Here is a 25,856-nt window from a genome sequence, read left to right on the forward strand (position 1 = left end):
TATATTTACAGTCGGTTTTACAATTATAGTTTTTTATAAATTTTATCTTTTAACCATGTTTTGAACAGAAATAAAAAGCCAGAAACGTATAAATTTAGAAAATTAAAATGAGGAAAAATGATTGGCTAGTTTCGGGCATCAGCAACGTGATTGGCTCTTTCTAAGCAGGTCTGTTGAGTGCATTTTGAAAAGTTGTTTAACAGTGTGGTCTTAAATTAACACTTGTATTTATTTTTGTGAGTTTAATAAACTTCATTTTTCTAACACATCGGTTTTATATTTGTTAGAAATGGATTTAGATGATATAAATTGTCCTCAGTTCATCCGCTTCAGCACAGAATCTTTTCAGAATTCTTTACTGAATTATGGTTAGTTTTTCTTATTTCAAAGTAATGAAACAACTGTTAAAAAATTGTTGTCTTTTTTTTTTTGGTACTCCCTTATTGTCATATTGATTTTTGGATAATATATGCTTGATAGTTGGTTACATATCAATATTAAATGTACAGAATAACAATAAAAATTATGTTATGTGATACTTATGTTGAATTAGACAATTTTCGGCATTTGAATGCTGCTATTTTGAAAAATTAAAATTCTGATTTTACGTTTTTAAATCATTTATTTTGATAATTTTTAGATGTCACATCCGATCTCTGCCGGTCAGCCTTTTTGTCTAAACAAGAAAAATAGTCATTAAAGCCTTTTTTATCACTATTTGCAATCTTAATAACTGAACTAAGAGTTAATTTAAAAATAGTAAAAAAAATTTGTAAATATGTTATCATAAATCTGAACCAGGAACCCTTTATCTGTAAACGAGCCCATGTTAGGCTTTGGCTGAGCCTGTCCCATCTTTACTATGTGTCACTGAAAAGCTGATGTTAGTTCACTGTTTAATTTGTAGATCAATGCAATGCCTCAACTTTTGGTTCATTAACGAATCAAAATTTGAGGCTTTGCATTTTTCTAGGTTTTCAGATTGCAAGAATTCATAGAATGATTCTGATTTTTAGATTGCCATAATTAGATTACATGACTTTGTAAATTTATCTTTTTTTTAAAAATTAAATTTGGATGAAATTTGATTGAAATTCTGAATTGCCATTGCTTGATCTGAGGAACTGCCCACTAATTGCATAAAGTATTTCAAACTTCTTACTGTCTTATCTATCTTCCGAAGTTTCTTTTTGGAGAAAATTAAATTATTTCTTGTGAATTCTAAGTAGTCTTGCTTTTACAGTGTTTTCTATCTATTCAAAATGCCTGAGTTTGTTTAAAAGCTTGAATTTTTTTTGTTCCTTTAGAAAGATAATGTTTTGTTCTCTCTTCTTAAAATCAGAAGTGTAGCACATTTTCTTAACCATTAGTTTTTGTCTTAATGTTCTAAATCATTTATTTTCAAAAAATCCGCAAGTTTTCGTAATTTAAATCATTGATAGTGTTATGCATGTCAAAGTACTAGGTTTTTCTGAGCGGTACTTTTTCTGTGAAAATTCAGACATAATTTTTGAAAATTAAAAGTTATTTTAAAAATAATTATTTTATGAATACGTTTTTCCTGAAGTTTAACTTGTGAAGGTACTGCGAAACAGTAGTAAATTTGGCCTGGACAGACCCCTGCATGTAGAATTTACTTTTTATTTTATTTCAAAATAAATCTTTGAAAATCTTTATAAGTAAATAGACTTACATAATGTTATTATGTTTATTTTTCTTTAGTATTAAATATAACTTAAGCTTTTATTAGTGATCTCTCTTAGCATTTTTTGAAGGGCGACTTGTCCAGTTTGCTTTTTGATCCTTATAAATACTCCCTCTTGCCTTTTTCTTTTCTTTATATATATAAAATAAGCCACTATCCCTTAAAAACACTTGCCTTTCATTCATATTTCATTTTGAAAAAATCCACTGTTTAAATCAGGGTTGGCAAGATTTTGCCGCAGGTGGAAAAAACCATGGTAAATACTGGTTAAAACCGTCCTGGCAAAAACAGGTTTTTGCCAAGCAAATTGGCAAAAAGTGGCAAAAACCTATATTTTCCAAAATGAGAGGACAAAAACACATTCTTGGTACAAAATTATTCCTAAAATTGAAATATATACTATAAATATAAATAATTACAAAATTATTATTCATAATTTAATCATAATGTAATAATATATCATTTTAGTAGTTTAAAACATTAGTGATTGGAAAATTTGCGATTATTCTCTTTTTTCCAGTGAAATGAACTTATTTTAAATTAATATAACTATAATTTAAAGCATAAAATATCTATCAAGATGTGTAGTTAATTATTGTACAAATAATAATATTTATTTACTATTTGTAAAAAACCATTTATTTAAGGATTCTAAAATGAAAAGAGGTCAAAAACTTTCAATGTTTTAAAAATTATTGCCTTTATATTAATTATTAATATGTTAAAAATAATTTTTTCATGTGATGTATCAAAATTATTATTCCTTATGATTGATTTAAATTTGTTTCAAGTATTTTGTAATAATATTTAATCAGCAATTTAGATGATTTGGTTTTTGCCGGTTTTTACCAGTTTTTGCCGGTTTTTACCAGTTTTTGCCGGTTTTTACCATGTTTTTGCCACTGTCCTGGCAAAAACTCCAACCCTGGTTTAAATAATAGTTACACAATGGTAAAATTATCTGTGTTTATAGGCTTAGTTCTGCATTACAAATATTTACTTTGTTGGGATTATTCTCAACTGGTTAAATTTTTATAAGTATCTTTTTCAAAAGGGTTTCGATATTGAGTAAAGTGCCACTTGCACAGCGCAGGACGATATTGCGTAGCAAAGAGCCACACACATATTTAGACATGTTATCTGCAAATAACACAATTTTTATATAAACCAGGGCTGATTGTGCTCCGGAAAAAATCCGGATTTCCGGATTTTTCGCTAACAATGATCCGGAAGTTTCCGGAGATCGAAGGTCCAGACGTTTAAAAAAATCATTGATCACAGAAGTTTTCGGAAATCAAATTTTCAAAGGTGAAACTTAAAATCACAGTTTATTTTATTTGTTTGTAAGGGAGAGCCAGAGATATACTTTATATGCTTATATTCATGATTGATATTCATTTTTTATCAGAAAATAGTTATTATAATCATAAACTCAAGAAAGAAAGACATATTTGTAAATTTTAATGTCTCCTCCAGGTCATCATAGGTATGTGTAAATGGTATAGGTATGTGTAAAATTTTAAACATATTTTAAGTAAACTAAGAAATATTTAGAAAAAGAAAAAAAACCTTGTTTAAATTTTTTTCTAATTTTTCAATTTAAACTATTTTTTTTATTTATTTATTTATTATTTTTTTTTAAACTCAAGAAATCTTCCGGAATTTTGACTTGGGCTCACAATCACCCCTGATAAACAGAAGCACTAATTTATTTTATCAGTAAACCTGGAATTTATCAGTAATATTTTAAGAAAAATAAATACTTTTAATTCTTAAATATACTATATAGTATAAATTGTTCATTATAATACTTTATTGTTCATAAAAACCCAACATGCTTTTTTAAAAAAAAAAAATTCCTTCTTTTACTACAAAAATCGGTATATTCAAAAAATATAGAAATACCTGGAATTTATCAGTAATATTTTAAGAAAATTGAATACTTTTAATTTTTAAATATACTATATATACTATAAATTAATTGTTCATTATAATACTTTATTGTTCATAAAAACCCAACATACTTTTAAAAAAAAATTCCTTTTTTTAATACAAAAATATAAAAATACCATAAAAGAAATGTTTTTTCTTTTTGTCCTATCACTTCACATAAAAAGTCATTTTAAAATAAGTTCTAACTTGTAATGTAATCTTCTCACAATGAAAGTGTAAAAAATAAAATCTGGCCTTTCATCAACAATCAGTGGGTGATTGGTTGCGCACCCCTGCTGTTTGATGCGCAAGTATAAGGAGGAATCATATGAAACAAAATCTTGTACAAGAGAAAAGTACTTTACCGTCCTGAAGTGTCCTAATAAACTCTTAAGATGTCACAAAAATGGAAGTGAAGTTAGCTAAAGTATAATTTCATTTAAATATTCTGAAATGAAATGTATCTTTTCTAGAATAAGAAGGACTCAAGAGAAAATTTCTAAGCTTTTGAAAGATTCGTAAAGTTTATTCTTTAATAAAATATGAATAGTGTACTTTCTTTGTAATGCTTTCAATTGCACTAGATTTGATCGAATATTCTCCATAATGTGGCGATCCCCTGAAATAAAAAAGGGTATAGAGTTTTTTCAAAACCAAAACAAGATCTCCTCCAATTTTGAAAGGCACTAATCTTGCAAGTTATATGAATTATCAGGGTTCTGTCCAGGCCGAATTTACTACCGTTTAGAGGTACCTTCACAAATTCAATTTTAGGAAAAACGGTAGTTTCACAAATTCAACTTTAAGAAAAACGGTTGTTTCACTAAATACTTTAATCTTAAAATTTTATTTTTGTATCTTTAAGAAACGATAAATCTATATTTTTACTATGTTTTTGTGTTGATTTTTTTAATATAATTTTTATTTTTCACAAATTATGTCTAAATTTTCACAAAATAGGTACCTCTCAGAAAAACCTAGACAGACCCCTGATTATGTTTAGCTTGATTAGTGCCCTACAGAACAGTATAATATTTTTTGCATATTAACTTAACCTAAAAATAATTTTGCAGTAGTTAAGGCAATCTGAAGTTCCTGGTTTCTGCTACTACAATCTCTCTCCTTAAAATAAAAGATGATAATTTTTTTTAAAAAAAAGGGGGAGGGGGATAACATTTTTGTAAAAAAGGCTAGGAGGATAAGTTTACCTCCGTAAAAAGGCAGGCAGGGTAGTCCACACTTCTAAAAACTCTTAGGGGTAGGTAACACTGCATGATGCTGTATAGGTTAATAATTTAAGCATTTTATTTGAATTTTTAAATTGTGCTAAATATGTAATTTTCAAATAAACAAATAGTTGCATCCAATTCTTTCCTTTGAAAATTAACTGTTGAAATGAAAAATAGTGTTTACATAGACTCCATTTTCATAGAAAATATTACAATTAGATTTCAGTACTTTAAACAAACATTCACTTTACATAAATCATCATTCTAAAAGCATTCATTGGATTTGGTTTAAAATTGAACAGTATATATTACTGAAGTATGCTTGTACTATGTTTATTTTTGATTGAAAGATAAGTGTTTTTTGTTTCACCAATTTGCAAAATTAAAAAAAAAAAAAAAACACATATGCATAACAAACTACAGCAATAATACACCTCTATTCAATTTTTTGGTAAGTAGGAAAATGTCTGTGTATTACATGATTTTCATTTAAAAAAAAAAATTATGAATTGATAATGTGAACCACTTTTAACATGAAAAATTTCTGTCCCTTCTTCTAGCTGACATTACTGAGGTTTGACTGCATATACTGAAATGTGTTTTTATTTCATGTTTTCAACATTTTTAAAACATGTATTTTGGTCATAATCCTTATCATTATTATTATAATTATTTTTGCAGTGTTCTTAAAAGAAATTTTTATTTTTCAGATCAAAGTGATTCAGACATGTCAGCCGAATCAATGAATCAGTTGAGTTTTTTTTCCTACTATAATTATTTGCATATTTATGATATCCAAAATATATAATAAAATTTGAAAAATTATTATTTATTTTTTTCTCCAGAGAATTAGAAGGTGATTTGACACTTGCAGAAGACGAAGCGTAAGTTTATATATTTCTTTTAGGTTTCATTTGTGCTAAATCATTTATAAAAAATTTTTTGTTATCACAGTAGAGATAAGATATTTTTTAAAGATTTAAATTGAAAAGCTTTTGTAGATTTATTATTATTAATAAAATAATTTCACTTCAGGATTAGGGTAAAACAAATTGAGTTTTGTTGAGTAAGAGTTAAGCATTACAGATTATCTATTTGGTCATTTTAATAGAAATTCGGGTCTCTTGTCAGACCCTAGACAGAATTTTTTATTGTTAAAACCAGGGTTGACAAGTTTTTGACACATGACGGTTTTTACCGGTTTATACCGTGGTTTTTACTGTCATGTCAAAAACCCATAGTTTTGGTAAAACTCTATTTTTATTTGAGTTTAACTGTTTATAATTTAAAATTAATTCATTTTTAGGCAATAAAATTAGAAAAAAAGTTGTTAAAAGATATTTAAGAACATATTCTTGAATTTTCCCAACATGATTATATCAAAACACACTATGTGAAGTAAAATATTAGGATACTAAACAAAATTTTCAACATTTCCAAGCATAATTTTGTTTGGCATATTACATTACTGAAGAATGTCAAGTCATTCTTGACTTAGAGTTTGTTAGTAGTTACAAGTTTTGCTTCGCTTATTTCTAATATTTAAGAAATGCCAAATTTTAAATTCTTCTTTTTAGTTCTTGAATTTATTAATAGTTCCAAGCTTTTTTGTTTGTTTATTTCTAACAATTAAGAAGTGCAAAATTTTTACTCTTTTGCAAATCAAGCTATAATGATAAAAGTAAGTACAGTAGGGAACCGATTATCCGGAACGATCGGGACCATCGCTATTCCGGATAACTGATTTTTCCGGTTTTCTGAATCGCTACAACAAGCCGTTTTTTTATTGTTAAAACCAACTAAAAAAATATATATTTGGAAATAATCTTAAAAAGAAGAAAAAACTATGAAATAATATACTAATGATTATTTCCAAAATGATGGTAAAGTAAACATCTTTCAAAAAAGAAAGAAAAATCCTAAAATCTTATGAGGAAAAAAAAATTTTTTTAAAAAATGGCAGGAAAATTTTTTGAATTTTGTTCCGGTTTTTTGGTCTTCCGGTTTTCTGATTTCCGGATAACGGGTTCTGTACTGTATCACTATTTTGAATAAGTATATTACAATATTTTTATATGAATGTATATCCTTCTATAAGAATACATGTATATAGTTGCAAAATCAATAGCAATCATTTACAACATTCATTTATAAAGGCAATTATGAGAAAATAATATATTGTCCACTATATGCCATAAATTAAAGAAAACAGTAGGTTTTTAACGGTAAAAACACTTACTACTGTCATGTCAAAAACCCAACCCTGGTTAAAATAGACCCTTCATAAAATAATATCTTAAAAATCGACTTATCAGACTATTTGTGATTAAAAATAATTGTTCATTATGACCTTTAAAAAGTGTGCATATATTAGGATTACTCTTTCTAATATAAAATTTTTAGGCCATATTTTGAATCTTTGAGCTGACATTCAATGTTGTTATCTTAATGTTAGATATCATATCATTAAAGATTATCTAAATGGAAGCGTTTTTACCCCAGGTCATTAGTTGAGCCAAGTGAGGAAGAGTTTCCGGTGCATACTCGAACTACAAGGAGTGGAGCATCAAAGAGGAAAACGGATGTTACCATTCCAAAACCCTTTCATTTTCAAACTAATAACAGATTGAAAAACAAGGATGCTGTCATTTCAGTTAAAGAAGAAAAAGATTTTGCATCTCAACTCAGGCAACATGCAACAACTCAGGCATCTCATGCAGCAGTGAGTAAATTTTATGTGATTCAAAATTTTTTATTTTTTATTACGAGTCTTTCTCAGATGTGTTTTAATTGTTAAACACTTAGTAATGTTTACATAGAAATTTCTAACATGTTTTGATTAAGATAAGTATAGAATTGTTTGTTTCATATCTTTGATCACCAATCTCATAGTTTTAAGTTGAAAACTTCCTTTAAAATTTTTTTAGTATTACTTCAAACAATACTTTTTAAGTTTTTTCATTAATTATTATTCCATTTTGATTTTTTTTATATTTTTAAATCTTCCTATATTTCACGAAACTATGGATGTGAATACTTTTGGTGTTAAGGCTTATCATTATAAATAAAACATTTTGAAGTTCTTAGTTTAAATCAAATATCAAAAACACTAAAAATGCTTTTAAAAAGTTACATTTTGCCTTTTTCATCTTTATTAAAAACTGCTTTGAGCAAAATATATATTTTCTTAGGAAATATATGCTGTCCTTTCGCTAATAAACATAAGCCAAATATTGAATCCCCTCTGCTGGCTTTAATCGCTCATTTTTGCAAGGTAAAAATCACCCTGCTTCATTTATTTAGTGTATCTTTTACATACACGTTTTAAAAAATTTTCATGCTTGCAAGCATATTATGAAAATGTTAACGTTCATTTTACAACAGTTAATTAATCTTCGTAAGTAAATTATCTTGAATTGGCAGATTTCTTAAATAAGAGTGACTTATGTAACTCTTATAACTGAACATAATTTATGTTTAGTTATATTTATATTTGGTTTTATGATTAACTACAGAGAAACCTCTTGTTATGGACACTCCTGGAAAATGAACACCTCTCAATACGGGCATATTTTTAATTCCTCATGAATCTTCTATGAATAAAACATTTTGTACATTTTCCCCAAAACAGACACTAGAGTAACTAGATGTGGACAGTAATTTTTTGCCCTGAAATGCCCTTTCTATCTCTTCAAACCTTACATTACTTTTTTTAAATTTGTAGGAAAAAAAAAACTTTGTGCTTTAAATTGCAAAAATAAATAAATAAAAAAGCAACTTTTCACCGTTTTTGAATCATGTAATTTTTTGCGTTATCCATAACTAAAAATATTGTTAAGTTATTTTACTACTAAAGAATCAATAAAAATAATATAAAGAATCAATACAAATAATTCGGCCAGCAGCATCTTTTGATCATTTTATCTGAACAACTAACAACACAGGTTATGAGACCCGTCTAGTTGAAATGAAGTCTTAAATGCTCTCAATGCTTTGATTTGAAATAATAATCAAACATAATAATTGTAAGTAGGAAGAAGAGAATAATATTAAGAAAGGGTGATAAATAAGTATTACACATAAATATCTTTAAATAGTGAGTAATTAAATAATTTATATGTATTTGTTAATTAAGGAACTATACCAAATTCCTGCCTTTCAGAAATGTGCTGATGATATTGAAAAATCATTTTAGATTATTCTATGTCATGTTGAGAAACCAAATATTTTGGATATTTGTTGCACTCAGGAATTGCCAATACATGAATTATGAAAATTTGTATACAATATATGAAAATTTTATCAAGCATAATTGCATTTTTTTACTATAATTTTTTTAATAAAAATATTCATTGCAACAAATTTAAATAGTATTTAACTAAGCTGAATGTGTGAAAAAAAACGAAACAATTTATAGTGCCTGGATAATAGTAGGTTCCTATTTACCTGGGATAGGATTGAATTTAACATAACATATCTGAGAAAAATCGCATATATAATTTTAATTCTTGTTTCTTTTTTTTTTTTTTAGTTTTAATTCTTGATACCCTTATAAATTAAGCTTTTTATTAATAGAAAAAAATATTTAAATGAAATTTAAGTAAAATTATTTTAAGTATAAAAACTTGTTTTAATAAATTTTTCTGTTTTTTCTCCAAATTAAAAATTTTTTTTTTTAATTTGAAAAAAAAAAAAAAAGAAATTTCATCTCTTGCAAACATTTTAATCTACTTATTTGTTTTGTTAATACTTTTTGTCTTCCACACAAAGTCTATGGTAAAAGTGGTTGTAATAGCTGATCGCTTTCCTGGCAGTTTCTCTGTATTTTCTTTTTTTTTTGTTGAATAATTTAATAATTCAGTTACATTTATCTAAGTTGTATTAGTTCAGCTGCTACGATTTTAGCGTAACAGTTTTTCAGAAAATTCTATCTATTATATTCATTATTTTCACTGACACTTTGTAAAATCTTAGACGTCAACCTTACAAATTGATCATTTAAGTAAGCAATTTATGGATTTTAAAAATATAAAGTATTTTTTATTTAAAAAAAAAGTGAGTAAGAAAAGGCAAAAATGTTTCTTGTCTAATATAGTTGTTATAAAATATTTTAATTTGTAACTATTAATATAGTTTTTTTGTGGTTTAAATAATTACATTAAAATAATTTCTTTTCATTAGACTTGTGGTGTTACCAAAGTTAAGGCTTTCAATTTAACAGAGAGTAAAAGCAAAAAAGAAGAAGGATCTTATGTACCCCTTGCAGAGCAAATTAGGAAATTCCAGAAAACTCCAGAACGTTACCATTCTTCAGCAAACAAAGGTGCGGTTAATTATTGTGCTTTGATATTACTCAACACTAGGGGAAGTTAAGATTTCGTTACTGATGTGTGTGTGTTCCAATGTGACTTTCACTTATAAAAAGAATTTACTTGTTTTAAATTTAATAATTAAATAGCCATATCTGCTAATTTTTGACCTATGTTACATTTTTAATTTTTCCCCTCAAAATTAGTCAAGAACAAAACTTAAGTAATAGTATTCTGAGATCCTTGAGATTATTCTCCTTATTAGGTTCCTTATAATTATTATATAGTAAAATACCCTATGCTGAAAGTAATTAAGGATTAAGACATAATAAATAGAAAGACCAAAAATAACAAGAATTGGTGGCAGTGCCTTCTTTTTAAGATGATACTTTTTCACAGTAAATAAAATAGACCAAAAATAAGACAGTTTCAAGTTTCATTACATTCCTCAAATCTTTTTATAGTTCTTCTAAAACATACTCTAAAGCTCTTTTTAAGAATGAATTTTTCCTTTTTGCATTGTAATTTTTCTTAGAGACTTTGGGTTCTTAAAGTATTTGTCTTTCTAGCATCCTTAGGAATTATTAACCCGCAAAGGCCATCCTATATTGCATGCACCTGATCTGAGAGGCCAGAACACGCTTTTCTTCATTAAATATGAAAATATTTTTTTGTGATAAGAAAAAATTAGAATACTAAAAAAGTTTAAAATTTATAATTAGTAAGATATTATTGTAAAGGAGTCATACCTTACAAATAGGAATTTTTTTTCCTTTATCCCATGCCATTAATACAGCAAATTTTTGTTCATATTTCAATAAGGACTAAAACTAATTTCTGGATAAAAAAAAAATAATTCATTTATGATTTAAAAAAAAAAAGAAGGAAATGTTGCTATTTGACCGAATATTCGGTCTAATCACGACTTGTTTCATCCCAAATTTGATTTTCTTTTCTATCGAGATTTTCAAAAGATTTTTTTCCCCTCCAGGATTATTATATAACAGACCTTTTTCAAAAGATTCCATTCACGAGCATCAGAGGGTAAAGAAATGCTCATGTTTTTTTGATTCTTATTTACGAATAAAACAATTTGATAGTAACTGGTTTCAGCTAAAATTTCAATATAAGGGGGGGGGGGAACCTAAAATTGTGAAAGATGAAAAGGTAGTTCCGTTCTAGAAATCATGTTCTTTCATTCATATATATATATTTTTTCACGAGTGATTAATTCTCACTTGGGCCGGATCACGCTATTGGTCGAAAATGACATCACTGTTTGGGGGAAGGGAGATGGTGGCTGTTGGCTGGTGTTTTTATGAGTTTGGCGACAAATTTCGTATGCACACTTGCTCGCTCGGTCGTCGTTAGGGTGGGGAGATAGGTAAATGTCCACTTCAGCATTTCAGACAATATTTATGTTTTAATTGATTTAAATTCGTCTAAGCCAGGGTTGGGTTTTTGACGTCAAAAAGTGGTTTTTGACATGACAAGGGTATAATACTGGTTTAAACCGTCAAAAACCCGTCGAAAACGTCAAAAACTGAAGTTTGCCAAGAAAATATATAAACTTCAAAACTACCAACAGTTGCCATGCATTATATTGAAATTTAATTATACTATAGGTAATCAGCAGGTTTTAAAATATTTTTTAATTAAAATTAAGGTAAAATAACAGATTTAAAATCTCAGAAATTTATATTCAAATGCATGTGCAGAAAAATTTTGCACAAAATATTTTTAAATATTTATATTTTTAAAAAAAAAATTTTTTTTTTTGATACTTAAGAAAATTAAAAGTTTATTACTATGCATTTTTGACATATAAGGAACATATAACTAATATTTATAAGGAACTTACAAGTTATGTTGTATAAATACAAACTTGATATAAGATACAAGTGTATAAAAAATTTTTTTTAATGTTATACCGAATATCTTTATTATCCAGTATGTTAATTTGAATTTAAAAGTAGTTATATTTGTGAATAATGATAAATATAATTCATATTGTTTATTATATTTATTTATAATTATTACACTTATCATTTTAAAACAATTTTTATCTCTTAATTTTTTTTTCTCCACTTGTATTAAGAATACAAATAATGCATATCTTGAAAGCAAGAAGTAATTATTCAACAGCTGAATATTTAGATATTCAACAAAACTATATAGTATTCAGCAAAATGAAATTCACAAGTATTTGGATAAACTAAATTTTCAGCATAGTAAATGAATAGGCTGAATATACTGTAAATCGACACTAACTACTCTGTGTATTTAACAGAAAGCACTTAAATTTGTATTGTCTTATGTTAAAAAGATTATTAAGAAGATTTAAAAGAATATTAAAAAGATTTTTCTTTAAAAGATGTCTAATGTACAAAACTGCTAATGTTTATCTTTAAAAATGTCTAATTTTTAGTATAATCTATACTATACACTAAATTTGGTTATAAATAAATTTCTTAATAATATCACTGCAGATTTTCAATAACACATGAAAATGAATACATAATATTACAAAAGATGTGAGCTTTCAAAAGTACAAGATTTTGGTTACTATTCAAAATATAAGTGTTTCTTCAAAATTTTAAATTTATTTTTTCTAGAACATATTTAGAAACACTATCCTTTATAAAAAATATATAAATTTTATGTATTAATTAAATTTCACATATGAATATAGGTTTTTGACATTTTCGACATTTTTGACAGTGAGGTTTTTGACGTGACGGTTTAAACCATGGTTTAAACTGTCAAAAACTGTCGCATGTCAAAAACCTGCCAACCCTGGTCTAAGCTAAAAACAATAAAAATAATGAAAGTGTTTTTACAAATATAAGATGGTATAGTAATATTACAAATACGTTTTTTTCTCTCGTTTGTTTGTTTTTCCATAGGAATTATCTTTTGCAGTTATGAAGTAACAAAAATTGAAATAAACATAAGCTCAAATTTAATCATACATCGCAATTTAGTTGTGTTATGAATAATTTTAAGAACTTCATAATCAAGCAGCACGTAAATTTAGTTTGAAGTAATGACCAAAATTCTGGGCTACTCTTCCCCCCCCCCCCCCTGCATTTCTAGAACAGCCCCAGTTGCTAATGACGTAAAAGCAGTATAGCTTAATTTCACTTACTTAGATTCTAATAAAAAATTTCCACAAAACTGTGCAAAATGTGAATATTGTCTTTATTACTCAACATTAATACCATGTGTAAATAGAATACACAGTATATCCCTTCCCCAAACAGTAATGTCATTTTCGCCCAATAGCGTGATCCGGCCCAAGTGAGAATTAATCGCTCGTATTTTTTCAAACATTCATTCATATGTATATATTTTTCCAACATTGATTTTTATCTTTCATTCATATATATATTACATTTTAATAAAATTTCACACTGAGTATTTTGTTTCAAATTCCGATTTATAACAAAATAATGACCTTTTTTTAGAAAAAATTGGTTGAAATGGAACCGATGGGTCTCAATATTTTTTAACAAAAATGATGCACATGAAAATTTTAAATCACGCATTTGTGTTTTCGCCTTTTTGCCCACAACTCATGCCGATTCCATTGTAAATATATGTATTGTTTGATTTTTTTTTAGTAATTATTGACTCAAATATTTGCTTCGTATCTTCGAAATCCTGAAGTTTCGTATTGCTCAGTTATTATTTATATGTTTGCAAATTTTTGAAATATATTTAGAAAATTATTGAACTCTAAACTCAAACCACGAATTCGAGAAATTATTCTTTGGCACGCTCGTTTTGCCTCAGTATTCTTGTTAATGAATGTGGTATTTCAATCGTTCTTTTGACAGTTATTGATACGACTTTTTAAAAAATAAGTCCCGATGTTATTTACACAATTTAATTATAGTAGAAATTCAAATAAATTATTTGCTTTTAATGTGACGATGATTTACAAAATGCTAAAGAGGAAATAATTAGTGTGTTTTCCTCCTACAAAATGTGAGAATAATGCCCATGATATTAGAGTAAAAAAAAAAAAATCACATTTATTTGAAGAAAAAATTGCATACAATTTGTTTTATCCAAATAGTTTTTTTTTATGTTACTTTAAATTAGTAACATGTATATTTGTTATTATTAAAAGTATTTTCGCAGAAAGATAGTGCTAGAGAGGTTTGTTGCAGAAAGCCCAAAAAGATTCTGCCATAGAGCCAATTTACAATGCATTGATCTATTTAAACTAAAATTTTAATAGTGATTTAGTAATAAATAACTCTTATAATAAACTGCATTAGCAGATTTATTTTTATTTAAATATTCCCTTTTAAAAAGGAGTTTTTAGAATTGTCACATAATTTAAGAAAAATTCAATCACACAAAATCTTTACCTTTCCTCTTTTTATTTATCTTTAATTTTTTATTATATAATAATAAAATCTACAGTGACTCATACGAAATATACAATTATGTAATGAAATAAAATAGTTCAAACTTTTTGATAATTTCATTTGAATACTTTAGTGTGACCATAAAATGATATATCTACAGATGGAAAATGTGATTATTTATGAATGAATTTTTGTTTTAGAATTTCAGCCACAGAAGCATTGGTCACCGCCGAAATTAAGACCAAGGACACCAAATCTTCGAGCTGTTAAGAGGCATCGTACTATTTATACTTTAAGCAGAGAACAAGAAGAGGAAAAACAACTTGAAGAAATTAAAGCGTAAACATTTTCTGGAATACATAAAAATTTTTTGTTTTGCTTTTATATTCCAATTATTTCCTAGATTTTTTCCTAAATGTCATTGATTTAAAAAAAAATCTAATCCACTCTACTTATATATTATCCTAATATATGACTTTATGACATAACCAGCCCTAACAGACATATGTTAGATTTCGTTTAGCCTTGCTTACATATTAGGAGGTGCTAGTCATTAAATCATAGAGTATGTAATATTTGCTGGTGCCCATGTACATAGTTAACATAGACGCTGTGTGCATATACATTGGTGTGTGCATATACATCACATAAAAAAAAGGTTGCAGTGAGGATAAAAGAAAATACTAAGCAGATAGTGTAATCATGATTTATGCAAGGTAGGAGATAGCCAGTGTTCGGTTTTATGCATGCTGCTTCCAAAGAGAAAAGATATAACTGCCACTTTAGAACAAAGACGATCTGAACTTGACCTGACTATCACCTCAAAAATTGACTATTGCGATGACAGTAGAAAATCTTTTAATGTAATTTTTTTGTCAAGAATAAATAAAAATATTAAATAGTTAACTGTTTTGGTGTATTTAATAAAATTATTTTATTAAAAATATTATGAGCTTGCAGATACTTTGTTTTTATTTTACTATGGAGAAGGCTAGAAGTCAACACCAAAAAGTGCTTTTCAATATATTAGGGTGGGTCAAAGAAGTTTTAAGTCTTTTAACATTAGTATATGAAGTTGTCAACTATCATCACTAAGAAATATACGAAAGCTTGTTTCTGTCAAGTTTCGTATTTAATAAAAATTCTATGTTTCTTTTCTTTTTATAAGGATTATAAATAATTTAAGTTTATATTCTTTCTTATAAATTCATAGTAATTAATTTTCTTGTTTTTTTACATTTAAATATAGGTATGAGTTTCATGCACATCCAATTGATCCCAGAGTATATAAACCAGATATCATTGTGAAGGAGAAAGAGAAAAAATCCACTAAGCCAATGAATTTTGATCTGAAAACTTCTCAAAGAGCTGCTGCTGTTGATCAATCAATCTATAAAGAGTCTAACACATCATATGAATTCAAAGCTCGTCCTGTTCCAAAGAGTATACTTCTTGGTCCTACAGTAAGTCTTTTTTTTTTTTTTTTTGTTACATGATTTTGTGACCTTGATTGTTACATGATTCCTTTGTTTCATTATAATGAATTAATAATATCAATTATATTCATTTTTGTACGTAGGCTTTGTTTTTGGTTGATTGAATTTTAAATTTATTCATTGCATTATTTTAATTATTTCTGTTTGTTATTTTGATATTCTTGAGACTTCTCAATTTTTTAGTTTTAAGGGTTATTAATTTTTTTTATATATTCTGCTTAGTTTTAACCAAGTTTTGTAAATTTAATTGACTTGTTCTTATTTATTTATATATTTTTATTATTGTTTATACAGTTTCTAATCATACTAATAGTAATTTGGCATATTAAAAGTACTTATTCAAAAACCAAACCTATAGATATAAAGTTCTAAATTTTTTTTTGACATTTCTTACTAAATTTTGTTTCTTCTAATAAAATAAAAAAAATAAAATATTATACTTATAGGGTTTAGGTGAAAAACCAGAAATTAAAATAACAGAGCCTATTTCACCTGCATTCTGCACTAGAAAAAGAGTTGAAAAACGAAAGTTATTAGAGGAACAGGTATGTTCTGTTTTTATTTTTATGTGAAACTTCATCTTGTGACTATTAAGACCTGGTTTCTTAAGACAAACGCCTTCTCTGGGTCTCAGTGGGAAGTTGACGTACCACTGGCGTCAATAAAATACTGTTTTGTTAGCTCAGCGTGAGCAGTCGGCCAAATGCAGACATTATCTTGCATTACGCATGTGTTAATAACGTAAACAAATATTTATTTTGAATTTGAATTGATTTTGTTATTGTCGACCAGTGCTCTAGAGAACAAATAATGACTTTATCCAAGAAAAAACACATTATAGCTTAGTTAAATGAAGAAAAAGAGGAAGTAGTTATATTTAATTTTAAAATCAAAATCTTGGCTGATTTCAATGCTCTGTATCTGTTGGATGCTGTCCGCTACTGCTTCTGTCGTCGACGTTACATTGTAATCCAGCTGCAGTTGATTTAGACGTCAGTCGTTGTTCAAGCTGAGCATTCGATGACACATGCTGTCTAACTCATAAATTGACCAATCAGGGGTTAGCGCTTGCTTCAAGCTGATGTTTTGTAACTCCGACCTGTCCTAAGAAGCCTTTACTTATTTGCAATTTTTTTTTAATGCCTATCTCTAGAGCCAACAATGCTTAGAATAAATAGTTCCATTACATCCTCTTTCCATTTTTTTCTCTTACATTGTAATTGATGTAAGAGGAATCTATACTTGAAGATAAATTTGTAACTCTTTTCCCCTTCAAAGTGACACATGTATAAGTGAGCCTTAACATCTCTTTTGCAGGATGACAAAACTAGTGCCAAAAAAGGAAAAATTACTGAATCAAGTAAGCCTAAGGAAAACCGAACTAAAAAGAGCAAGCAAAAACCGAAATTAGTTCGACCTGTTCCCACTCAGATAAAGCCTTTTAGTTTTGATGATGCAGACAAGAAAAGATTTACTTTAAAAGATAAGAAAATACGGGAAGAAATAGAAAAAGAAAACAAGGTAACCTTGATTATTAAATTTGGATGCATGCAAAGCTTTTAAAATCTTTAATTGTTATTTTCTATTAATTTATTTGTAATTATTTTGTTAAGATTTCAAATTTTGTCTAAGATTTCATTTAATAAAAGTTTGTTAAGTAAAGATTAATGTTATAAATGCGCAATCTTTGTCAGAAGAAAGCTACTGGAGAAAAAAGGGGGGCTTTCTGGGTCCATGACATATGCAGGGGTCTGTTTAGAAGAAATTTGGGATGATTTGGTTATTGATACCTAATGCACAACCTTGATTTTTTTGTTTGTTGTATATTCCAATTTGGCTTTATATCGATTCTGTTTTTAAAAAAATCACAATTCACTATGGTCAGCATTAATTTTTGTTTTCTTGTTCAAGGAAACTATATCATATGCATAAATAAAAAAGCATTGCCGAACCATCAGGCTACGATTTAATCATTCTGTCACATCATTATTAGATTTGATCGCTGTCATGTTTAAGGAAAAAAACTGAAACAGGGGTCATAGAACTAAACTCTTCTCAGTTAATGTTGTTAACCTGATACTTTTTGTACTCAAATTACAAAAAGAAAAAAAAATGAAAAGAAATAAATTAGTTTTCATTTTTTCTTTATTCTCAAATCCATCTCTCTTTTCAGCCTTATATTTTTAAAGCTCAACTTTTGCCAGATCCAAATGTTTCAGGGTTACCAAAAGTACAGAAAAAGCCAGCAACAGAACCACAGCCATTCAACTTTGTCTTGGATACTCGTAATTTAACTCGTGATGTAAGTTATTAACAGCTATTTTTTTTCTCGTATAGTGTATTTTACTGAATCCTTTAATGCTCATTAATAACAATGCTGATTTATAAATAGACCAGTTGTTCTGACTACCTTAGCTCGAATTAATTCAAATTTACTACAGTGGTGCCAAACTAGATGAAGAATACTATAATAAATGCTGTTGTGCTATTTAGTTATTTATTACGAAAGGTGCACTTCTTTTTTAATCCTTTTTTTTTTAATGATTTCATATGAAATTATCTTCCAAAATTGTAATTTATAAACCAGGATTTACAGATTTGCATGAAATTTAATGTGTATTTTGAAGTTCATTTTAAAATGTTCATAAAAATGCAATAAAGATTGAGCAATTTATCAGCTAATGAAATTTTATTTATATAATAAAAGTAATGATATTACTAATTCTTTCATAAATTTAATTTTACTAGTTTTTTCATCAATTTTATTTTTATAATTTTTGTATAAATTTAACACATAAAAATTGTAGTGTGAAAACTCAAAGCTTTTTATGTGTAAATTAATGTAATTACTATTAGATGGCAAATTAAAATTAAAAAAGAAATAAAAAAAATATTAATTAAAGCTTTTAACTCAGCTTCTTTATAATATCTCCAAGTGGTAATATTATTTTTAATTTTAAGAACTTTTCCTTCATGTGCTACTTAAGTTAGTATCTGTCATGAAGTTTCTATTACAGAAAAGCTTTAAGATTTTCGTAAATATATATTATTATTTTTAGTAGCAATTCTCATTGGCAGTTAGGAAGTTTTGAGAAAGGAGTTGAGTTGTGACTTGGTTGCTGCACATGTTATATGATCAGGGTCAAACTTTTGTGGCATTCCTACCTTTGCAATTAAAAGATAAACTATTGAAAATATGAATATGTTCTGAATTAGAGGTGTGATCAAAATAAGGATTATGTGGACTCATAGTTGTGAGATATAAGAGTAGCAGTTCAGGTGCTGTCTATGTTGTTTAACCAAGGTGAAAATTACTGGGCATTGCTGAAAATACTATTTCAAGATAAAATCCTAAAAAGTGGGCTACATGGTTGGGTGTTGCGAGTTCAATACTGAGTTGCAATTTGAAGTTCTGAAATTTAATATTTAGTTTGAAGTGCCGTCTGTAATCTTCAAATAACTGACGAATTCTCCCTCAATTTTATATATATATTTTTTAGACGAGCTGTAGCTTCAAAGAAAATAGCATATCTTTTAAGGCCAATCCAGCAACAGTATTGAAAAAGGAGCCTTTTGTCCCAGAAAAAGAACATAAACATACAGCAGGTATGATATTTTTTTGTTGTGATCAGTTCATTAATTAGTTACATTTTTTACTGTATTTGATGATGATATTTATTCACTGTATAATTGTAAAAATCTGTGATATCATTAGTTATATCACCAATTATTGAAATATTCATAATGAATAGATGGATGATTTTATTTTGAGTAATATCTTCAGTTGGATGCAAAAATTTTTTGTAATTAAGATAAGCAGATAAGGTTTGTCTTTCTTATTTTATTGCTGATTCATATTTGTAAAACTTAAACTAAATTATATCTGTTAAACTATTAGTATGAATGTGTGTGTGTGTAATATATATGTATGTATAAGCTAAAGTATGGAAAATAATAAAAAAAATAATGACGAAAAGAAAATTATTAAAAATATTTTTCAAAAGTATTTAAAAATATATAATTTTTGATTATCGAAAAAGAAAATTAAAAATCCGGAAAACAAAACAAAGAAAAGATATAATCTCTTCATCAGCCCACACGATTATATCCGCAAAAAGGAGTGCTTTCTAATATTGTATTAATATAGCCAAAGCAAAATGCATCAATACAATAGTGTGAGGAGCACTAAAAAAATTGAAACAAAGTTAAAACACATTAAGTAAAAAATATATACGAAAAAACAAACTAATATATCAAGCAAAAAACAGAAAATAAAATGTTAAACCTGGAAAATGAAAAAACCTGGGGAAAATTGGGTTTTATTTGAAAAAACCCGGGGAAAATTGGGTTTTTTCATTTAGTGCTCATAAATTTTACTGTGAAAATATTTTTATTTATTAAATAGTGTTGTATAAGTAAACACTAAAATTTCATCTGACTTTTACCTGTAATAAAATTAAACTGGAATAAATATTTAATGGTCTTCCATGTTTTTATAATACGATTAATAGAAAGTGAAATTAAAATTACGTATAATTATAAAGAGTATCAGTTACTTGTCCCTTTTTTCAAATATTTAGATAAATATATGCATTTTTAGATACATTTTAACTTTATAGTTTCAAAAGACAAATTAATCTTAAAATTATAAAAAAGCATATATAAAAAGTTATAGCTTATTTTTTTAAAATCAGAAAATAAAACTTTAAATTTGTTTATTGTTGTTTAATGTATCACTTAATAGAAATTTTTTTTGTTTGCTTTCAATATTTTTAAACATGATTAAAAGAAACAAAATAAATTGTATTCAAATGAAATCTTAAAAATAATATTTAAAAAATCTTAAAAGTAATATTTTAATTTTTAACTGTTTTTTAATTGTGATAAACTTTCTCCAAATAGTTAAAAATTGTCAGCAGATGTTAAGAGTTAACTTAAAAAAAAAGGTCCATTTTTTCCTTTATTATTATTATCATACAACAGATTCAAAGTGTCTACATTTCTCTCTTAGATGGTGATACACTTTTACGAGTTTTGTAGCTTTATCTATTCCTAATCTATTTCGAAGTTTACTCTGCACCAAACCGAAAGTTGAAAAGTGTCTTTCGATAGAGACAGAGGATGCTGGTGCTGAGTGCAAAGAAAAAAGAATTGACAGAAATTTTGTGGAAGCTAGGAATTTTATTTATTTACTTATTTATTTATTTTTTTTGCCATAATTTTCCACTATTTTTTGATGAAAACTGTTCAATAACAGTGTCAAGCATCATTGATTTTGGAAAGTATTCAGGATCGGAAATTTTGGATGCCATAACACGTGGCAGAAATTCTGGATGATGCTTAGAAAGACAGCTTTCTGCTAATTGGTCTTGTTCATCATTTAAAAATTGTCCCCTTGTTTCGGGATCCAGGATGCATATGCTAATAAATGATGTGGCTGAACAGCCTGATTGAATCTTTTTACAAAATGTGTATGGGGTTCTAATTCATCACACGATAGTAAGTTAATTCATATTTCAACAGCTTCTGAAATTGAAATGTTTTCTGATTGAAGCTTTTTTAAAGCTTAAGAAACAATTGATATCTGTTTTTCCCAATTGATAGTTTATTGGTAAAGCCCAACATTATTTAATATTTTTGACATATTATTATTAGATTCATTTTGATGTTCAAGAACAATCTCTTCATATTTATGGTAATTATTGGCAAAAGTTTTTACGTGCTCACAATATGAATTCCACCTAGTATCATTGGGTCATCAAGCAGTTTTTTTCATTTGCCCATCCATGTGCTTGATGCACATTTCTAAAATATTTGTTAACTTCAACGATGTGTCCAATGATAGTATTAGGAGATACTTCTTTTTGAACCAAATTTAAAAAAAAAAAAAATTTGTGAAAAAAACCACCAAGTGGGTTTTTTCAAAGTGGGCCCACTTGGGGAACCCTGGTTATATGTATTTTATATTAAGTTTAAATAACGCATTATCACTAATACATATTTGAATCTTCTTTATTTTTAAGTACATTACGTTTCATAATTTTTTAACTCAAGAATTATAAAATATAAATGCAGTAATATAAAAGGAACAAGTTTATTAATCTTTTTGTTTTCACACACATTTATTTACTATATTTATTAAACATATGGATATTACCCATTATAAAATTATAATCTGTAAATATTTATAATCAGTAAAAACTAAAATTTCATCTGACTTGAGTTAAATAAAAAACTGAAATAAATATTTAATGGTCTTACATGTTTCTATAATAAGATTAATAGAAAGTGAAATTAAAACTACGTATAATTATAAAGAGTATCAGTTACTTGTCCCATTTGTTTTCAAATAATTAACCCTAGAAAAGGATTTCATTTTTAGATAAATAATTTTAAAAAGTTCTCCTATAAAAAGTTTTAGCTTTTTTTTTTCTTAAGCTAGAAAATAAAACTGTTTAAATTTGTTAATGTATCACTTGGTAAAAAAAGAAAAAAATTGTTTCTTTTCAATTTTTTTTAATATATTATATTATTATATTACCTGTATGTATTATATTACCTGTTTATTAATATATAAAGCATGCAACTATAGTTGAAAAATTGATCTTTTCAGACTATATTATTTAAATTTTTATTTGATTTAATATCATTAAAATATTACTTTTTTGAAAAAACCCACTTGAAGTTTTCAATAGCACCTACTATAAAAATTATATGAATATTTGAGTTTCTTTTACTTTACTAATATTAAAAACTTAATCATATAAATCATGCAACTCTATTTGACAAATTTATGCTGCACAATAAATTATATAAAAATAAATGTGAAACAATAAGCTCTAGTAAAAAAAAAATTTTTTTTTGAAAAAACCCACTTATCGTTCCAAGTGGGTTTTTTCAAGGTGGGCCCACCCAATAAAACCCGGGCGGGTTTTTTCAAAGTGGGCCCACTTGGCGAACCCTGAAATAAAGTGATATCTTGTGGCACGTTCTTATTGCAATACTGAAGAAAATGATCTGATTAAACCGAAATTGGAACTTCATACTATTCTGCAAAAGTCTGATTTGAAAGGGAATGGCATAATTTATTCTTGATATTATTGGAGAAACAAGTAGGAGAATTAAAGAAGAAACCACAGATGATTTCAGTAAATTAAAAGAACTCTAGTTTATGACACCCGAGACACCCGAGAAAATCAAATGAAATGACACCCGAGAAAATCAAACTGTTTTTCTCAAAGCATCAGAAAAAACTGTCGAGTTGGCTTGATTTTTCATACGAACTAAGTAATTATTTCAACCAATGGATAAGACGATTAGAACATTTGAACAACTTTGTGATGATTACCGATCAACTTCAATGTCCCTTTGGAAATGAAAGAACATTTCATTGATGTGTGGTCCAATTTTAAAATTCCAAATGATTTATCCAAAAAACTGATGACTTTGGAAATGTTTGATAAGAATATGAAAACAAAACTGAATATAAAGAAAATTTCAAACTACTAAACTTGAAACGAGTGGAACAGAAAACTCAAACAGAATCTAAAAACTGAGATACCAACTACTTTGGACAAGACAGAATATTATAAAAAGCGGTAGGTTAATTTTTGGTTAATTTTGCTGACTTTTTTAAATGCTCAGCTCGGCTTAACTGCGACAAAGGGGCTTATTTAGAAGTAGGGGTATGTAAAAACCCTATAAATTGAATTTATTGAACCAAGAATCATACATTAAAAGACTACCTAGACTCGAAAATATTTATCAGCTTTCCGGAGCAAGTTGGCATCTCTGTAAATATACCCTTCCAATTGTAGAAGAAAATTTGTATATTTTTAAGTTAGATCATAAAGATGTTGAATGCTTTGTTGATGAAGATTTTTTAATAGCATATTTATGCAATATTTTTGAAAAATTGAATTCCCTTAATCTCACATTGCAAGGGATGATACATGTAGGTATAAGTTTTAAACCTTCAAGTATTTTCTTTCTCTCTTTTTTTTTTAAGCTATCGTATCATACTCTTTAATGTCTTGTATCATTTTATAAAGTACTATGTTACTATTTTCTTATGCTTGTGTTTCTTTTATATGCATTTTTAAACTAAGTATTTTTTTATTCTGCTTGCTAGTAGCCTCTATGATTTTACTTATTGGATAAACTGATATTTTTTGAGTTTTGCTAATTCTTTCATATTTTTATAGTTTTATTTTTGTATAATAATTTGTACTTAGTTATTTTAAAACATTGTGTTTCTAACATTTAATCTGTTCAATTTATTCTAATTTCCCTGTCATTTTTTGCAGAGTTTAAGGAATTTGAGTTGAGTACAGGTAGACGAGCATCTGAAAGATTGAAGTTGCAGATCCAAAAAGAAGCCGAAGAACAAGAGAATGAGAAGATACGCCTTGCTCGTCAAGCATTAGAAGAAGAGAAAGAACGCAAAGAAATCCTTAGATTGAGGCAAGAGCTTGTTCATAAAGCTAACCCTGTACGACAATATAAAGTTGTGGAAATCAAACACAGTGAAAAGCAGTTAACGGAACCAAAGTCGCCGCAGTTTGAAACTAATAAAAGATTGAAAGTCAGAAATAAGGATTGAAATGTATATAATTTACGATGCATTTTATACAATTTTTAAACTATTAATTACTATATTTTGTATAATGTTGCAAATGTTTTGATCATTTAAGTGTTTTTTGTTTTTTTAGCTATTGTATCATTTATGTCTTATTAAGTGCTATATTATCAATTTCTTGTGTGTGTGTATATTTTATAAATAGTTTTAAAATACTTGGTTCTCTAATGTACTTGTAGTTTTATTGTGAAGGAAGAAATAAAATGATTTTTAAACATTTTTTTCCGTTAATATTTTTGATTTATAGAACCATATGAAGAAAATATATATGTATATATGATGAGGCAAAATTGAATATTATATGTAGCTTTTTTTTGTTGCTATTTACTAAATCTAAATTAAATTTTGATATGTTTTTATGCTTCTTTTCTCAGCAGCACTATTTTTTTTTAGTGGAAATAGTCTTCTTATCAAACAAAATGCAATTGACTGGGCAAAATATGTTCTGTTAATTTTTTGAATGGCATTGTTAAATTTTTTGCAGAGATTTTCATTCAAGATATTCAAAACAAGATGCAGAGATATTCAAAACAAAATGCAAACTGTTCAATAATGGATAAAATGCCCATAATGTTGTTTATACTGATAAAAAGTAAAGAAGTTCTATACCTTAATGATCCTTTATAAATTATGTTACCATAGTTTTAATTAATATAGATTCTGTGTCGCGTAGACAATTCTTATCTAATTTTAGACAACTGAAATTATAAAAGCAAACTTAGAAATGAATTCAAAATTTTTTTTTTAAAAGAAACAATAGTCATTACTTCCACGAGTATAACATACTTATTCTTATTTCTTTTTTTTTTAATGATTTTAAATCGCAATTGGTAATTCGAATTACAGATAAAACTAAACATAGTTAAGAGTACTAAACAATAAGATTACTAAAGCAATCGATTCACTAATTATAACTGATTGTGGTTAGACAACAACATATGTCTCATCATCATAGTTGGCCAGACAGCCCAATAAGCCCCAAAGCCTTCCTACAACATATGTCTAATGAGGTTATATGTTTAATGATGATTTTATTGATTTTCCAGTATTCATTGCGAAAGTTTATATTTAATTGAAAGTGTTTGGAAAGAACTTAACTCATAGTAAAGCGAGTCACACTTTCAATTTTGTAAATTAATATTAAATATGAAGTCATTTGAAAGATTCT

The 25,856-nt window shown here is 26.9% G+C and overlaps 1 protein-coding gene across 1 annotated transcript; it reads left to right on the forward strand.

Moving 5' to 3' along the window:
* The first annotated feature begins 96 nt into the window (after nt 1-96).
* On the forward strand, nt 97-24,907 carry LOC107453809 (targeting protein for Xklp2). The gene is made up of 12 exons (XM_016070767.3): nt 97-368; nt 5,577-5,616; nt 5,712-5,750; nt 7,369-7,588; nt 10,048-10,189; nt 14,755-14,893; nt 15,804-16,017; nt 16,497-16,595; nt 17,368-17,571; nt 18,224-18,352; nt 19,551-19,656; nt 24,357-24,907. The coding sequence occupies exons 1-12, from the start codon at nt 290-292 to the stop codon at nt 24,650-24,652; spliced, it is 1,707 nt and encodes a 568-aa protein (XP_015926253.1). The 5' UTR covers nt 97-289; the 3' UTR covers nt 24,653-24,907.
* Nucleotides 24,908-25,856: the final 949 nt, after the last annotated feature.

This window comes from Parasteatoda tepidariorum, chromosome 7, assembly GCF_043381705.1.
Source record: "Parasteatoda tepidariorum isolate YZ-2023 chromosome 7, CAS_Ptep_4.0, whole genome shotgun sequence".
Taxonomy (NCBI): Eukaryota; Metazoa; Arthropoda; class Arachnida; order Araneae; family Theridiidae; genus Parasteatoda; species Parasteatoda tepidariorum.

Bases quoted from the DNA above. Each gene is read 5' to 3' on its own strand.
- LOC107453809 (XM_016070767.3), top strand. From the start codon at position 290: ATGGATTTAGATGATATAAATTGTCCTCAGTTCATCCGCTTCAGCACA. The intron at 5,617-5,711 runs GTTGAGTTTTTT...TTTTTTCTCCAG, and splicing joins TCAGCCGAATCAATGAATCA to AGAATTAGAAGGTGATTTGA. The intron at 5,751-7,368 runs GTAAGTTTATAT...TTTTTACCCCAG, and splicing joins ACACTTGCAGAAGACGAAGC to GTCATTAGTTGAGCCAAGTG.